Source organism: Salvelinus alpinus, chromosome 8 (genome assembly GCF_045679555.1).
Source record: "Salvelinus alpinus chromosome 8, SLU_Salpinus.1, whole genome shotgun sequence".
NCBI lineage: Eukaryota > Metazoa > Chordata > Actinopteri > Salmoniformes > Salmonidae > Salvelinus > Salvelinus alpinus.
Genome location: NC_092093.1, coordinates 20,122,099 through 20,140,292, shown reverse-complemented (window position 1 = coordinate 20,140,292; position 18,194 = coordinate 20,122,099). Strand labels below are relative to the sequence as shown.

The window sequence follows — 18,194 nt, the reverse complement described above, 5'->3', positions numbered from 1 at the left end:
GCGATTAATAAAACCGGTAATAGCGGTAGCCTAATGCACATGAAGCAGCTTATGCCTGGTCCAAAGGTTCAATCATTTGGACCCTATACTAGTGAGTGTTAGGCTTTGTAATATATTGATTGAAATTATAATTATTTCCATATCCAATTAACTGTTTGGGCACGCTAAGAAATCAATTAGGCCAATAAAATGGAGGGTTATTATTTGAAAAGCGTTCTCATTTTATTCCACCACAGGCAATGAGAATGAACTGGTGTTTCCCTGCATGTTTTACATTCTCTTGGGTGTACATTACAATGTTGTGATAGCTGTACACACCAGGAGACGTGTGGAAATATAGCTAGTGGTTTACTCAATGTGGTCTGGTCACGACAAAATGACAGGGTGAGGCTGGCGTTGAGGGCGGACAACATCGCTCCATAGCCGGTGCAATTAACCGAGTTGAATCAAGTTAATTCGAGACACTTCGCAGGGGGACGCATATTCGACAAATATTTGGGGTTTTAGCCTTGAAATTAACCGCCAGGCCTTTTCGCTATTGGAAGACTGGGATGTCAGCGAGGCTCGTCTGTATAGCAATTGGTTAAAATGAAGTTTTCTGCAAATCCGTGAAGCCGAACCAGGAAGAGCAAAGCACATCGCGCAGGCAGCCACCGTCCTCTCTCTCCACTCCCCAGCTCTCCCCCAGTCAGTACAGAGATCAGTTCAGCCATCACACCAGTCCAGCACTATTTCGACGCTTCTCCAGGCATAGTATGACGGAGTCGTCGGAGTGTGTAAGTTAATATCTCTCAAATCTTTCTTCCTTAACGATTTTCGAGTGCCGAGTGTTGAAGTTGCGTTCGGAGCCCGTCCAAAAAGGAGTGCAGAACCTATTTTCGCTTCGGAGAACGAAACCCCTTCTGCCATGCAAAATCGATAGCTGTAGCTTGCTAGCATACGATATCCTTGGGGTTTCAGACTAAGTAGTGGTATAATAGATCATTATTTCGATGTTATTTTCATAAATAGCATGGAAAAAGTGTTTGTGGCACCATTATTTTGGCTGCGGTTTGTGTTCGGGTCGCCCACAGCCCCGTAGATAGCAGTTACTTCAGATGGCAGGCTACTCAGAGACGTCTAGCGAGCGAGGCGCAGCCTGCCTACTGTAACGTTATGTCGGCCCCGATGTCCTCAAGTAGGCTATAGGACGTTGTGTATGTTTGAGCAAGTCAAATAGGTCACCAGGGCGAAACTCAGGTGTTCCATGTAGCGCTTGAATCGATTTAGATGGACTGTAGAGTAGACCCTCTGAAAACCATTTCATGACAAACAAGCCGACGCCTCGTGTTTATTGTTTTTGTTCTGGCATCGAAAGTGTTCAAAATACCCCCCTGCATCAGTTCAAAACACCTTACCCTGTGGGTTATTTTGGGGAAGTTGTCGGTCCCCTTGTCATTGCCCCCATATCTCACACGGTGTTAAGGTGTAATTACATAGATTAATGTCAGCGTGAATGCCTGGTTCTGGAAATAATTGTGTCTAAATGTGGAGTAGCTTGCTCTGAGAAATGGTAGGCAAGATAGATACATACTTATTAGGTGTCTGTATGGCCTGTAGGCTAGGCAACACAGGACATGACTGTTTGTTTTGTAACTTGTTTACCAAATGAAACCAGTGGCAGTGGGCTCTACAGTCATGTAATAATTATTTCATACAAATAATATGTAATTGTCTAATTGGTTTCTGCTGATTTTAGAATGTTTGCTGAAATGTAATGTCTGCTGGATTAGAATGTCTGGTGAATTTCATTGACTGTTTAAAATGCCCAGATGTGTCAGATTGTCTCCATGCATATGGAAATCTCCCCGACCTCTCACGTACTCGATAACGGTCCAATCATGTTTTGACTATTTTCATCTCTTCAATATTGTTTGTTTTGAGTGCGTCGGCATGCGCTTCAGTTTTGCTGCATTCCTTTTATTAAGTATTGTTTAGCATCTCCGCATTTTCATTTTTACAGAGAATCAGAAATTCTAGAACGTTCTTTCAGAAGAAGCATATGGAATAGACTACATTGTGGAAAGTTTACTGCTTCTTGGTAGTAAATGAGAAAGAAACCCACCAGGAGCCACATTTTCTCAAGCGGGTGTGAAGTGCAGTTCGACCCAATTATACATGATCGTGCTGTGGAAGGGTCAATGATCTCTGCTGAAGATGTTAAGTGAATTCCAAGGAATCCCTTTTTTGTGACTACTTAAGAAGGCCAAATTGATATCATTCACAGCTCAGCATAAATAGATTAGTCATATTTTGACACACACCTCTATTTTCATGATTTATTGGATTATTTCGTAGATTAGTGTTGATGTTATTAACTAAAATATACATTTGTGTATTAGAAGGTAGGGCTGTGACAGTCATGGAATTTTGGATGACTGTAAAATGACCAGCCAAATGACCGTGGTCTCGGTCATAACCGTTTTGAGTCGCATTGGTTATCTATATATTTTTTGAATGAACACATAATAAACAAAAAAAAATGTGTCCTGACTGCATGTACTGCTATAGAAATAGAATGAATAGAACAGGAATCCTCATTCAAATGAATGATGGCATAATGGGTGGCGGACATTGCGAGTGTACCCATAGGAGCAAAGTTGGAAGTAAAAGCAGGAAGTGTACCCATCAATATGGGCTGTGATTTGTTGATTCAGCTCAATTGGCATTTAAAAAAAAAATACATTCCATTGCATGAGCCACATCAGTTAACATAATTTAAATGAACATTCTACATTACGGCGGCAGGTAGCTTAGTGGTTAGAGCGTTGGGCCAGTAACCGATAGGTTGCTAGATCGAATCCCCGTGCTGAAAAGGTAAAAGTCTGTTGTTCTGTCCCTGAACAAGGCAGTTAACCCACTGTTCCTAGGCCGTCATTGTAAATAAGAATTTGTTCCTAACTGACTTGCCTAGTTAAATAAAGGTTACACACACTCTGACCAAAGTTATTTTGTTGGCATGTATGTATGTCCCCATTACCAGTAAAATATAATCAGAACCTATTTTTCATTTACTTGCTGTGCTGTTTCATTGTTCATTTCTTCAGTCGTTTCATTCTCAACCAGGATTTCATCATACATGTCAAGCAGTGAAGTTTCAGCTCTGTCTGTCCGTGGCCTCTCTTCATCGGTGCGCACTGTCACTGTGTCTGTTTCCATCTTGTCCAGCTGTGTCTAACATTTCACGTAAACCCTGTTTCTTGTCTGTATCGAAGTAGCGGTCCTTGTACCTAGCATCGGGCATGGTGTCTACACAGTATAGAGGCTCAGAGAAAATGGCCCTAGGAGTGTGTTCATGTTTCCAAGTTTCAAACATGTTCTCAAGTGCCATTGAAATGGAAGCAGTGGTATGAGAACCGGCATATTCTTGAGCATGCAATACAGCTTTCCTCAGTACAAAATCCTTGTTGACCCACTGTGCTGTCAGACAGCATGCTCATGGGGCTGACATCGCTGGTCCAAATGTCAGTCGTGAAGTTAATAGCAGTGACCCCCATAGCAAGTAGCTCATGGATGTGTTTCAACAATACTGTGTAACTCCGGTAGGGCAACATATGAAAAATAGTGCCTTCTTGGTCGACGAAAGCCAACATCACCCACGACAGAGAACGGTTGATTGTCAAGGCCAATGAATTCCATTATCTTGGCGTTAATTGATTTCACCTTTGAGTTGTCTCGCTGAAATGTTCTTACTCTTTCAAATGACTGCTGGACTTGAACTTGTTTAATTGTTGGAAGTGTGCACTTAGTATTTTTCTGCTTTTGTTCTGTGTAACGCTGTATTTTTCGTGGCGTCATTACGCCATCTGCCTACGTTATATAGGTATGCACGTCAGCTTTGACATCGGTTTTGGACATCAGCGTTAAACTAGACATCATGCCGATGTTGGCATTTTTAGCTAATATTGGCCGATTCTGATATGCTCACCGATTTTATATATTGTGCATCCCTACAAATTATAGGGTATTTAATTGTGTTGTTCATAATGTGTACATAATGACAACTTTTTTCAGCTTCAGTATAAAATTCCAAACACTTAAGACATTGTCAATAACCATCAATAGCCCTAATGTTGGATGTTAAGAATAAAATGTCTCTTGTAATGGCTGTTTGGATTCTTCGTAAAGCACATTGCATTTTATTCATCCCTTTTTAGTGAGTTTGCTTATAAAAAATAATACTCCTGATTCTATCAGACTATTGATTGATACATATGATCATGTTTGACTTTAAGTGAAGGTAATGGATGAGATGGTAGAATTCATTTTTGGCAACTTTTGAATACACAGTTCTTTCTGTGAGAAATGTCTTGTTGTGGATATAGATACCCACCTTCTTTGTGGTATGTGGCTCCTGTTGGCATTGTTTCATTTCGGCCCCTAAGCCCTTCCCCTAGGGGCCCTACCACTTCACTGTAAGAAATGGATAGCAGAGAATGAGTAATCAGTATACAGTGCATTCGGAAAGTATCCAGACCACTTTTTATACATTTTGTTACGTTACAGCCTTATTCTAAAATGGATTAAATCATTTTCCCCCAACATCAATCCCCACGCAATACCCAATAATGACAAAGCAAAAACAGGTTTTTAGGAATTTTTGCATATTCATAAAACCTTAAACTGAAATATCACATTTACATACGTTTTCAGACCCTTTGTTGAAGCACCTTTTTGGCAGCGATTACAGCCTTGAATCTTGGGTATGACGCTACAAGCTTGGCACACCTTTATTTGGGGAGTTTCTCACATTCTTCTCTGCAGATCCTCTCAAGCTCTGTCAGGTTGGATGGGGAGCGTCGCTGCACAGCTATTTTCAGGTCTCTCCAGAGATGTTAGATCTGGTTCAAGTCCAGGCTCTGGCTTGGCCACTCAAGGACATTGAGACTTGTCCCGAAGCCACTACTGCGTTGTCTTGGCTGTGTGCATAGGGTCGGTGTCCGGTTAGAAGGTGAACCTTTGCCCCATTCTGAGGTCCTGAGCGCTCTGGAGCAGGTTTTCATCAATGATCTCTCTGTACTTTGCTCTGTTTTTCTTTCCCTCGATCCTGACAAGTCTCACAGTCCCTGCCCCTGAAAAACATCCCCACAGCTTGATGCAGCCACCACCATGCTTCACCGTAGGGGTTGATGCCAGGTTTCCTCTAGACGTGACGCTTGGCATTCAGGCCAAAGAGTTCAATCTTGGTTTCATCAGACTAGAGAATCTTGATTCTCATGGTCTGAGTCTTTTAGGTGCCCTTTGGCAAACTCCAAGCTGGCTATCATGTGCCTTTTACTGAGGAGTGGCTTCTGTCTAGCCACTCTACCATAAAGGCCTTATTGGTGGAGTGATGCAGAGATGGTTGTCCTTCTGGAAGGTTCTCCCATATCCACAGAGGAACTCTAGAGCTCTGTCAGAGTGACCATTTGGGTTCTTGGTCACCTCCCTGACCAATGCCCTTCTAACCGATTGCTCAGTTTGGCCGGGCGGCCAGCTCTAGGAAGAGTCTTGGTGGTTCCAAACTTCTTCCCTTTAAGAATGATGGAGGCCAGTGTGTTCTCGGGGACCTTCAATGCGGCAGACATATTTTGGTAACCTTCCCCAGATCTGTGCCTTGACACAATCCTGTCCCGGAGCTCTACGGACAATTCCTTCGACCTCATGGCTTGGTTTTTGCTCTGACATGCACTGTCAACTGTGAGACCTTTTATATAGATAGGTGTGTGCCTTTCCAAATCATGTCCAATCAATTGCGTTTACCACAGGTGAACTCCAATCAAGTTGTAGAAACATCTCAAAGATTATCAATGGAAACAGAATGCACCTGAGATCAATTTCGAGTCCCATAGCAAAGGGTCTGAATAATTATGTAGATAAGGTATTTTCTAAAAAAAACTGTTTTCACTTTGTCATTATGGGGTATTGTGTTTTAGATTGATGAGCAAAACAATGAATTGAATCCATTTTAGAATAAGTCTGTAATGTAACAACAACAAAAAAGTGAAGGGGTCTGAATACTTCCCGAATACACTGTAATGATGTTCCATCTAGCTCTTCAAGACCCTTAGCTCCACAAGTGGAGCTTCTATAGGGCTTTCATCTGTTCAGTCTTTTCAAATGGGTAGGAGGATGGCTAGGATAAGGGACTAGAGATCAACATGGAACTGGGCAGTACTTTTATATCAGTGGAAACTTAAAGTATATGTGTATACAGAATATATGTGGAAGGGTTTATACCAGTGGTCACCAACCGGTCAATCAACTAGGAATGCCTTGAAAATGGCGTTGACGTTAGGTGCACTTGATTCAGAAGCCTTGTGCACCAGGTAAACAAAGTTTTCCCATTTTGAATCATTTCATTTGTCTGAAAAGAAAACCTCTGCCTACCTGGCAGACCGGGAAATCTGTGGCTAAATCGAGGCTTACTGCACTGGCCAATCGGATAGCTCAAAACCCGCTCCTACAGCGCTTCCTTGACCCCTGTCACAGCAAAGTTTTATTCAGGCCTACGTGAGATCGAATAACTTTTAAAACCATGACCACAGAGAGAATGTCAAAGAATACAGCAAAGAGCTGCTGTTCTTATGAGTGAGTTAATGTAACAACAACAAAATATTCAGCAATGAGAGGCATACCCTCTGCTGCTCTCTCCCTCCCTCCACTGAAACTAATGCCACGTTCAAGACAACTGGGAACTCTGGGGGGTGGGGGGGGGCGCGAGATCCGACTGGGGAAAAATCATTTTGAATGGTCATCCAACTCAGAATTCTATCTTTCTAGACCTCCGACTTTCCGACCTGAAGATCACTGACATCATGATTTGACCTCGTTTTTTTCCCAGAGTTCCCAGTTGTCTTGTTCAGTACCATGACCATCAGGTGCAGGTATCATCAGTCCAGTAAAAATAATAAAAAAGCAAATTATTTCAGTTTATGCTCAGCTGTGCCTAGGGCTGTGGCGGTCACAAAATTTCTTCAGCCGGTGATTGTCAAGCAAATAACTGTCGGTCTCACTGTAATTGACCGTTAACTAACATAAACACATTTAGCATCTCCTTGCTTCCACACAGCCTGCAAGCCATTTTAAAAAGTCTAATAAATCCATGTAATATAGCCTACACCTTCACAATAAGTACATTATTTATTCTAGACAGGTCTAAAGAAGCATGATATGAAGAAAATGTAGTCTATTTCAGAAGAAAATAATAGCGTACTCTGAGTTGTCCTGATGTGGCTATGCCAAATGGCTGTGGGCTACACTAGTTCATTTAGCAGACAAGATGTGCTTATAATTTGTTGGTATTATTTTATAGTATGAAGAATACAATTGAACAAAGCTGATTAAAATATAAATATTTTCTCCAAACGATTGGAGGGAGTGCGCACATGCGGCTATTCTGCGTTGAGCGGTTAACAAAAAAATAGGTACACCTATATGCTTAATTTAGAGTTATTAATGTAACTTTAGTTGTTCTACAAACATTGGGCTATATGTTTTGATTTTTAATACATTGTAAGGCTCAGGCAGGTTACTTTATAAATGTAATCCGTTACAGTTATTATTTACCTGTCCAAAATTGTAATCAGTAACGTAACTTTTCGATTACCCAAACTCGGTAACGTAAACTAATTACATTCAGTTACTTTTAGATTACTTTCCCCTTGAGAGGCGTTAGAAGAAGACAAACATGTATGTTACCAATTGAACGACATCTATTGCAGGATAAATCAATGTTAAAGTTTACATAGCTGACCATATATGGATGTTAAATTTTACTTTATGTGTTGGTTATATTGGCTTCTTCTAACCCATCGCTTTCTACTACATATAATAATACAATTAAATTATATCTTTACATTAAAACCCAAAGTATCAAAATTCCAGTTATTCCAAGAAATGTTATACTCCCTGATCTTCAAGAATAGGACTTGAAAGTATGGAAGTATAGACTAGCCAAATGGTTTTACCTGAGCATAACCCCAAAACTAAATATTTCGTAGCAAGCCCTACTCTGTTGTTTATGATTTAGTTGTCATGGAGGACTGATTGGGCTCATTGATTTGAGTTGAAATTAAAATTAAATGCTGCGCTCATTGAATGGCATGCTTTGAGCACTATTGAAAAGTGCTATTTACATGTGAAAAATGAATGCCATATGATGCATTTGCTATGGGCCTATTGTTTACCTTTTTGTTGGTGACACTTTGATATCTTGATAATATACAGATATTTATAGGGCAAATCTACGTATGAAATAGTAACAAAAGGGCCGCCCTGCCTCTGTTTTGGTATAAAGCTGAGCGATGGGCCTGGAGAAATGTAACCACTCTCAGATTAATAGACAGCTATGGATGCAAGGACTGACCATCAATGATATCAAAATTATAGTTTTAACCATGTTATAAGGTTACACAGTGTTTTTTTACATTTACAATGTTTACAAACATTGGAGATTAACAAGCTTATATTTTGGCTTCTCATGAAGTGTGACAGTTGAACTAAGCTGATGAGGCATTTATACAGTTGAAGTCCGAAGTTTACAAACACTTAGGTTGGAGTCATTAAAACTTGTTTTTCAACCACTCCACAAATTTCTTGTTAACAAACTATAGTTTTGGCAAGTCGGTTAGGACATCTAATTTGTGCATGACACAAGTCATTTTTCCAACAATTGTTTACAGACAGATTATTTCACTTATAATTCACTGTATCACAATTCCAGTGGGTCAGAAGTTTACATACACTAAGTTGACTGTGCTTATAAACAGCTTGGAAAATTCCAGAAAATGCTGTCATGGCTTTAAAAGCTTCTGATAGGCTAATTGACATCATTTGAGTCAATTGGAGGTATACCTGTGGATGTATTTCAAGGCTTCAAACTCAGTGCCTCTTTGCTTGACATCATGGGAAAACCTAAAGAAATCAGCCAAGACCTCAGAAAAAAGATTGTAGACCTCCACAAGTCTGGTTCATCCTTGGGAGCAATTTGCAAATGCCTGAAGGTACCACGTTCATCTGTACAAACAATAGTACGCAAGTATAAACACCACAGGACCACGCAGCCGCTCAGGAAGGAGACACGTTCTATCTCCTAGAGATGAACGTACTTTGCTGTGAAAAGTGCAAATCAATCCCAGAACAACAGCAAAGGACCTTGTGAAGATGCTGGAGGAAACAGGTACAAAAGTATCTACATCCACAGTAAAACGAGTCCTACAGCGACATAACCTGAAAGGCCGCTCAGCAAGGAAGAAGCCAATGCTCCAAAACCGTCATAAATAAGCCAGACTACAGTTTGCAACTGCACATAGGGACAAACATAGTACTTTTTGGAGAAATGTCCTCTGGTCTGATGAAACAAAAATAGAACTGTTTGGCCATAATGTTTGAAGGAAAAAGGGAGAGGCTTGCAAGCCGAAGAACACCATCCCAACCGTGAAGCACGGGGGTGGCAGCATCATGTTGTGGGGGTGCTTTGCTGCAGGAGGGACTGGTGCTCTTCACCAAATAGATGGTGGAAAACTGAGGGGAAAAAATTGTGGATATATTGAAGCAACATCTCAAGACATCAGTCAGGAAGTTAAAGCTTGGTTGCAAATGGGTCTTCCAAATGGACAATGACCCCAAGCATACTTCCAAAGTTGTGGCAAAATGGCTTAAGGACTACAAAGTCAAGGTATTGGAGTGGCCATCACAAAGCCCTGACCTCAATCCTATAGGAGATTTGTGTGCAGAACTGAAAAAGCATGTGCGAGCAAAGAGGCCTACAAACCTGACTCAGTTACACCAGCTCTGTCGGGAGGAATGGGCCAAAATTCACCCAACTTATTGTGGGAAGCTTGTGGAAGGCTACCCGAAACGTTTGACCCAATTTAAACAATTTAAAGGCAATGCTACCAAATACTAATTGAGTGCATGTAAACTTCTGACCCATGGGAATGTGATGAAAGAAATAAAAGCTGAAATAAATCATTCTCTCTACTATTATTCTGACATTTCACATTCTTCAAATAAAGTGGAGATCCTAACTGACCTAAAACAGGAATTTTTACGAGGATTAAATTTCAGGAATTGTGAGAAACTGAGTTTAAATGTATTTGATTAAGGTGTATGTAAACTTCCGACTTCAAATGTATGTATGTACATTACATTAATGTTACATTATGTTACATTACATTAATGTTATGGTATGTTTGTGGCAACTACAGATTTCCCCTTTAAGTCCATCAAAAGTGTGCGAGTTTGAGCATGTGTCCATTAGGCCTATGGATCGTTTTTTTTTATCAGCAGGAATTAGATTGAGCAATTAAAGCTCCGCTTTTATTACATAGGCTGGGATCCGCATTATGCAGCTGTTGCAAGAGCGCATTTTTCACTGGCTGTCCACTGGTTTCAAAAACAATGATTGATAGGCAGCTTAAACTTCTCAAATTCAACCATTATTGGGTTCAAATACACATTTATATTTCTGAACAGCCATCCACAACAACCACAATCCGTATGGCGCAAATAGATAAATGAGAGAGCAGCAGTGTGATTCAAATCCATGCGCTATGTAGATATCAATAATAAGTCATGTCCGTATCGCCGTAGACTACACCACTGCTCTCGTCCTTACCTCCTAGCGTTTATTCAAGTTGGATAATCTTTAGATGCCGACAGCAGTCGCACCATTGGATGACATAGCTTGGACTGTAGCCTACAAAAGTCTATTCCTGCCCTTTTCCCGCGCTCCATCAAACACATTTGGTGTGTCATCATAGTGGTCTCTGACTTGTGGTCCGACTCGCTCAGGTGGAACAAACTTGTGCCTTTTTTCAATGCTGAGTTTGAATGTCATTGAGAAAACAGAAGTGTCAAAGATCCCTGGTATGCTGCGCAATCCAAAGCGCCTCTCACTCACAGGGTACAAGTGAAGACCGACACATCGGGGACGCAACTGCGCGTGTCCTTATCCAATTCCGAGGTGCATATTGAAGATATTGGAAGAACTGTCCACATTTTACTTTCCGTCAGCCAACAAGATCAGTAGGCCTAACGAACAGCAAAAGCACTAGACTATGTCAATTTACTATCCCCCATGGTACAAAAGTCGACCTATTCTGTACAATAAATAAATATTACAAACATGTTGTGGGATGCGTTAGATCCCAAATTAATAAAACCACTAGCATCAAAAAAACTTTTTTATGCAATGTGGCTGACACAACCGATTTAGAATGTTTAGCTTTAAATGTTTATAAACTATAGGCTATTTCTTCACATTATAGGCGCAGCAATGCGCTCATGGTAGTATTATCAACAGTGACTGCAAATGCAATTGGGCATTTTATTATAAAGGTGCATTTTTATGGTGAAAATTAAGCTCACGCGCTGCTTATATATGCCAGTTATGCTCTACACTCCTTGTAAAGCAGATTAATGTACTTCATTTTAAGAAGTTATTGGCCTCCCGAGTGATGCAGTGGTCTAAGGCACTGCATCGCAATGCTAGCTGTGCCACTAGAGATCCTGGTTCGAGGGATATTCTTGTCCCATCTCGCTCTAGCGACTCCTGTGGCGAGCCGGGCACAATGCACGCTGACATGGTTGCCAGGTGTTTCCTCCGATGCTTTTCCCTGTGGTTTATTTTCATGCCAGCCAGCTAGGATATACTCCCGTTGTAAATATAAGCAATGTGCTTAGTATTAGGAGAGTTGAGAAATAAATACAGTAGGTCTAGCCTATAGAAAGCTGATGGGATCCTCATCTTTTTATTAGCAGCCATCACTCTGTTTTCTCCTGCAATTGCATAGCCTATAGAAATGTTGTGCAACATGAGCTCATGGGCTCTCATGAAGTGTTTGATTAGATTATCGAATATGTTTGCATTGATGTCAGTGATTAGAGGGAAAATAGAGTGCTGAGTACCAGGCAGTTAGCATGTTTGGTAGGTTACTAATGACCAGCAGCAGCATCAGAGCTTGGAGAAGCCTAATTACCGTCACTAAACGGTCATGTGTAATTTGACTGCCTTCATGACTCGTGACCGCTGGTGTGGCGGTAATACGGTCACCGCAACAGCCCTAGCTGTGCCTCGGAAGTGCTACACCAGCTGATATATTTTGTAATCAAAGCTCAAGTTTTGAAATATAATATGGTCGAGAAGAACAATATGGGCAGGCCAGTTACAGAACTTTTTATTAGGTTAATGGTACATTCTTTAAGTCTTGTTTAAAAACAAATTGTGCGGTAGATCTCGGCACTGGTTTAGGTGATAGGCTAGGGATTAAAGAGATACCAGGGTTGTATTCATTAGGACACAGTGTAGCAAAACGGAAACGATGAGAAATACAAAAATAAACTATCTTTTTTTTATTGGACAAATTCAGGTAGTCCCTCCCTGCTTGTCTGTTTTCTTCCGTTTGGTGCCTAATGAATACGTCCCGGGCCATATTACCCTGTTTTTAGGAGTGACATTAACAGTCTCTCCTCCCCAGGCCTAGTGGTGCAGCATGTGATGACCCACGCCCAGAACAAAGGTTCTCTTAGCCAGAGTCGCAGCACAGTGACGCGGGAACACTGCCCCGATAGGTCACATGGTGAGACCATGGGCGGGGCCTGGCCTGAGCGCACGCTGCGATTCGGCAGGACCATGAAGAAGGGCGGGACTAAGCGAGGAAGGGGCGGGGTTAAAGAGATGATGGACAGGAGGGAGAAGACTCCGGAGCGGAATAGGAGGCGGAGCAGGAAATCTTATCCCTTACGAGGAAGGGGAGGTGCTCCGGAGGAGGAGGGTCTTAGCTGTCACGTTTTGCTCACCCGACTGGAGAAGGACATCCAGGAGCAGGAGGACACCAGTGAGAGGGGGAATGATTCGCCAATTCAACCGCCCGTCAAACCTGAATCCCGGAGCAAGAAACTGGACAAAGGAAAAGACAAAGCCAAGGGGAAACTCCTGGCAAAGAAGATGATACCAAAAACTAAATCAAAAACCACCAGTGATGAGCAGGGGTTGCCATTTCCAGAGCCGCGTAAGCGACGGCTAGCTTCTCTCAACGCTGAGGCCGTGAACAGTCTGCTGTTGGAGAGACCTAACGAGACCCAGCCGGCTTCTAAACAGGCCAGGAGACAGCAGGATGAGCATACCAGCGGTGAGTCGTTCCTGGGGACAGATCCAGCCAGGCGCGGGGTGACCGGAGGTCCTAATGCTCCAAGAACCAGCAGCAAGGCCTCCGCATCGCACAAGCCTGACCCGTGCCAAAGCTCCAGGAAGACTAAGAAGGTCTCCAAGAAACCAGCCAAACCAGACAGAGGACAGAAGAAAGAGATGATGACTTTACAGATGTTACACACCCCTGCTCCCCGACGGCTAGCTGGACTCAACGCTGCTGCGCTGCTAAAGTTAACGAGCACCTCGGCGACTAGCAAACAGCGAGTGAAAACGACATCAACGACTACGACGATGGACTGCAAGGCTACGAGCACCGCATCAGTTGACGTGGAGCAAAAGCAGCCGCAACCGCGACCGAATCTTAAACCGTGCAGCCGCCAGCCTAAGCAGAAGGGAAGGCAGTTGATTCCAGACGAGGTAGGCTGTTCTGCCTGCAAGAAGTCCAACTTTGAGCCCAAGGTGGAGTGGGAGTCTGGCGGGTGCACCCACCGGCTAACCAAACCAGGCTACCAGTCGCGCAGCATGCTAGCCTACCCGTTGAAGCCCGTCGTCAAAGAGGAGCAGGTGGAGGCAGAGCTGAGCCCATACTACTGCTGCCCCCCAGAGGGCTCTGTGGAGTACTGCCATCGCCTGGCCTTGTTCCTGGGTCAGCAGGCCTACGCCGACTCTGAAGAACGACCTTTAAACTCTGCCCTAACCTCTGTGAAACGGGAGTGCCTAGTGACGTCACCCTCCCATCCCCACTCCCACGCAGCCCTGACCCTCAGCCCCCACCCCTGCCTCTGCACCGCCGACCCCGCCTGCTTCTCCAGCTACTACGTCCACATCGCCCATCCTACACACCCTGGAGCTCCGTCAGCCAACCTCAGCTCACGACCTCTGAACTTTGGCTCCTCGACGCTGTGTCCCGGCCGGGTGTCTGGCTCCAAGCTGCTGGGTCCTCCGGTGTCCCATTCCTCGACGCTGTCCCATCCTGCCTTCTGTGGCTCAGTGGGCACTCCCTGCTACAGCGAGGCCTGCCGGGTCAGCGGCTACACATACAGAGCCATGCAGCCGGTCAACAGCAGGGGGTGCTCTTTCTCCACAGGCTGCTCCGGGTGTACACACAGCATCAAGACAGGTAAGAGGAGGACACGGGGAATGTAGGCCTACTGACTAGGCCCCTATATGCTGATTTAAAAAGTAGTGGTAGTTTGGAATTATGTAGTGCATGTACTGTAAATATATTTTATAAGGGAATTCTAACTCATTGAGCACACACTCAAAGGCACATCCATTGTTTATGCTTCTCAGATTGCAAATGAGGATGTGTTATTATCACCTGTGTGTTCTCGCCATTTGGCGTGATCGTGACTGAATTATGTTAATTTTCTTACAAGAGGAAGACATATCTTTGTCTCTCTGTCCCAGACATTGAGTACATTGCAGTAAACAAACAGTATCTACAGGGAATCAGAGAAAAGCATGACATAGGAATCGAGTTAGGCCTATGTATCATGACCTCTAGTGAGGCCTATGTATCATGACATCGAGTGAGGCCTATGTATCATGACATCGAGTGAGGCCTATGTATCATGACATCTAGTGAGGCCTATATATCATGACATCTAGTGAGGCCTATGTATCATGACATCGAGTGAGGCCTATGTATCATGACATCGAGTGAGGCCTATGTATCATGACATCTAGTGAGGCCTATGTAGCATGACATCGAGTGAGGCCTATGTATCATGACATCTAGTGAGGCCTATGTATCATGACATCTAGTGAGGCCTATGTATCATGACATCTAGTGAGGCCTATGTATCATGACATCTAGTGAGGCCTATGTATCATGACATCGAGTTAGGCCTATGTATCATGACATCTAGTGAGGCCTATGTATCATGACATCTAGTGAGGCCTATGTAGCATGACATCGAGTTAGGCCTATGTAGCATGACATCTAGTTAGGCCTGTGTATCATGACATCTAGTGAGGCCTATGTATCATGACATCGAGTTAGGCCTATGTATCATGACATCTAGTGAGGCCTATGTATCATGACATCGAGTTAGGCCTATGTATCATGACATCTAGTGAGGCCTATGTAGCATTGTTTATGGAGTAAACACTAGTCTATTCTTCCTCCCTTCGCTCTCCCTCCAGAGGGTTACTCCTCCCCCCAGGGTGACCACAACCCCTCCCTCCTGGTTTCTCCCTCTCTCCCCCTCTCAGGCTGTCCCCTCCCTACCACCCCGTCCTCCACCCAGGCCAAGCCCCGTCTCCTCACCCCCCTGTCTGACCGCAGTGTGCCCCAGGCCAGGCTGAAGCTGGCCAGGGAGTGCCCTCAGGGCTCCAAGCCCCCTAACGGCTCTCTGTCCATGGGGAGAACCAGGCTGTCCCAGAAACAGCCAGCTCCGACACCCAGTCTATCCCCCGCCAAGCAGAAGAGGGTCAGCCACCGACGGGCCACCAACGGGTGGCTGCCTGTAGGAGTGCCCACAGAGAAAGAAGTGTTCATTGCGGTATGTGGGATCAAGTTTGTGTGTGTTGAGGTACTGAGAGTTTACTTCCCTCATACTACCATGGTAACCTAATCATCCCTAGCTTTCAATTGGCTCATTGTTGTTAATGAGAATGTGTTCCGAGACCTTTCTGATAGAATACTGCTGATGTCGCCAGTGACTGGAGAATAAAGATAAGTGTGTTTTGACTGTGTGTGTATCAGGGGGAGGACGAGACGGCCTTACGGCAGTGTTATGAAGGAGTACAGAGAGACGGCGAAGTGATACGTGTCCGAGACACAGTGCTGCTGCGCGCCGGTCCCCGGAAGAAGTCCCTGCCCTACGTCGCCAAGATATCAGCGCTATGGGAGGACCCCAAATCTGGTGAGAGAGACAGCAGGATGTCTGAACCTGTTGTTGGGGTATAATAATTGTGTGTGTGTCAGGGTTTCCGGCACCGGACATCGTGGTAGGGAAGATTGAATATTTTCTAAACACCATTCTAAACAGCGCACCTTATAGCGGTTCCATATGTTAGAAACTTAGAAAGAGGGGGAATCTAAAGATGCAGCAGGATGGGTTGCTAATTTGACTAGGACTGTGCCTTTGGCTTTTGGGCAACAAAAGAAAGTTGATATGAAAACCAATAGAACAGTAGAGAAATGGCCTAGTGGTTGGTCCAGTAGGGAAGTAAATGTAAATTCTATAATTACTCCTGTCTATACAGAATACTTCTACAGAAAGCATGACTTAGCCACAGAGGAATTGGGAATCATTAGGTTATTTAAATAAATAGCTGTGGATTGTTTCAAATAGCTCGTAGGCTAATGCCTATTTGGGAATGGGTGGCGCGCTTCAATTACCATTTGAGAAATAAAAATAGTATCTCTTTAATTGTGCACCAAAACTGTTTTTAACACGCGATTGCATTTAGAATTGTTGTGCAATGAACGGGCTTGTAAAAGCCCAAGTTTTACTCCAGCAGCACCCAGCTGAGGCTCTGCAGGAGCAATCCTGCTCAGAATAGGCTCTGTATGCTGTGCGCGTGTGATAGTTGTGTTGAATGAATAAGATACATGATGACTAATGAAAATACACAGGCCAATTTAATTCCAATAAGTTATGCAAATTAAACTATAGACCGATAAGCATGACGGTCAAATTAATTTACATCGACTGGTATTTCCATAAATTAATAAAAAGCATTCTTTTGCAATGGGATTTTTTTCCTTCTTCTACCAGTCATTTTGGCCTGCAACAGTTTTATTTATCAGCTTTTCATTTTTTGGTGTGTCAAAAAACGTCTATTTCCGGCTAATGGAATCCCTGGTGTGTGTGTGTGCTGTGAATGGTTGTTTATGTCTGAAATGCTGCTTATGTCTGGCTGGTTAAAGACTGGGCTGGTCCTTTGATCCTCTGTAGTTGTTTCACTGTCTGCTGTGTGTGCACGTGGGTGTGAGTGTTTGTTTGTGTTTGTGCACGTGCGAATGCGTGTCACCCTGTCTGGTGTTTTGACCGTGTGGGTGTGTGTCTCCTCCTCAGGAGAGCTGATGATGAGCCTGTTCTGGTACTATCGACCTGAACACACACAGGGAGTCCGAGACCCCAGCATGCACTGTGAGGTGAGGACAACTCTCTGACTCCACAGAACAACTCGGGATAACTCTACTCTACTGAACTCTGGCTGCATCTCAGTAGTCTGAAGAGGCCTCCCCTTGTCTTCTCTCTTCGTCTCCTTTCCTTAATTTCAGTAGCCTAGAGCCCTCTCCTTGTCTCCTTTCCTTCATCTGCACTGATGTGTGCTGACATAACTGGTGGAAGCAGGTTTCCAGTAGGCTTCTACCTTATTGCTTTCACCTGTCTTCTGTTTCTCCATCAGTGCAGATGCAAGACATGAGAAGAATAATGAGATTCCGTGCCTCTCATCCATCTTGTCTCTGTACCTTTTGATTGTGTGGTGATTCATATTTCTATGTCTGTTTCTCTCTTTTCAGAATGAGATTTTTGCATCTCGGCATCAAGACGAGAACAGTGTGGCCTGCATCGAAGACCGATGCTATGTTCTCCCACTAGCGCAGTACTGTCGGTAAGAAACCCCCCCCCCCCAAAAAAAAATATATATACACAGACACACACACACTGAGAAAGACCGTATATCCATCATTAACACACACCATTGTACAGTTGAAGTCGGAAGTTTACATACACTTAGGTTAGAGTCATTAAAACTCGTTTTTCAACCACTCCACAAATTTCTTGTTAACAAACTATAGTTTTGGCAAGTCGGTTAGGACATCTACTTTGTGCATGACGCAAGTAATTTTTCCAACAATTGTTTACAGACAGATTATTTCACTTATAATTCGCTGTATCACAATTCCAGTGGGTCAGAAGTTAACATACACTAACATGCTGACCAGACCAGACACGTCGCGTGCGCGAGCGTCGCAAAATAAATTTAGAAATCCATGTTATTCAATTATTGCACCCACACTGCTCGCACGCGCCAATGAGCGTCTGCGACGCCAAGGGCT

General features: G+C 43.6%; 1 protein-coding gene across 3 annotated transcripts in view; it reads left to right on the top strand.

Annotated features, from left to right (window-relative positions):
- The window catches only part of LOC139582692 (bromo adjacent homology domain-containing 1 protein-like), a 35,677-nt gene that overhangs the window by 10,674 nt on the left and 6,809 nt on the right, over positions 1 to 18,194 (top strand). The window contains exons 1-6 of one of the 3 annotated variants that reach the window (XM_071412921.1): positions 171 to 776; positions 12,501 to 14,294; positions 15,323 to 15,681; positions 15,885 to 16,044; positions 17,203 to 17,282; positions 17,655 to 17,746. In XM_071412921.1, the coding sequence (XP_071269022.1) occupies positions 12,521 to 14,294; positions 15,323 to 15,681; positions 15,885 to 16,044; positions 17,203 to 17,282; positions 17,655 to 17,746 (2,465 nt within the window). In that variant the 5' untranslated portion in view covers positions 171 to 776; positions 12,501 to 12,520. Of the gene's footprint in view, positions 1 to 170; positions 777 to 12,500; positions 14,295 to 15,322; positions 15,682 to 15,884; positions 16,045 to 17,202; positions 17,283 to 17,654; positions 17,747 to 18,194 lie in introns of those variants that run through there. The other 2 variants (XM_071412922.1, XM_071412920.1) reach the window with 2 other exon arrangements.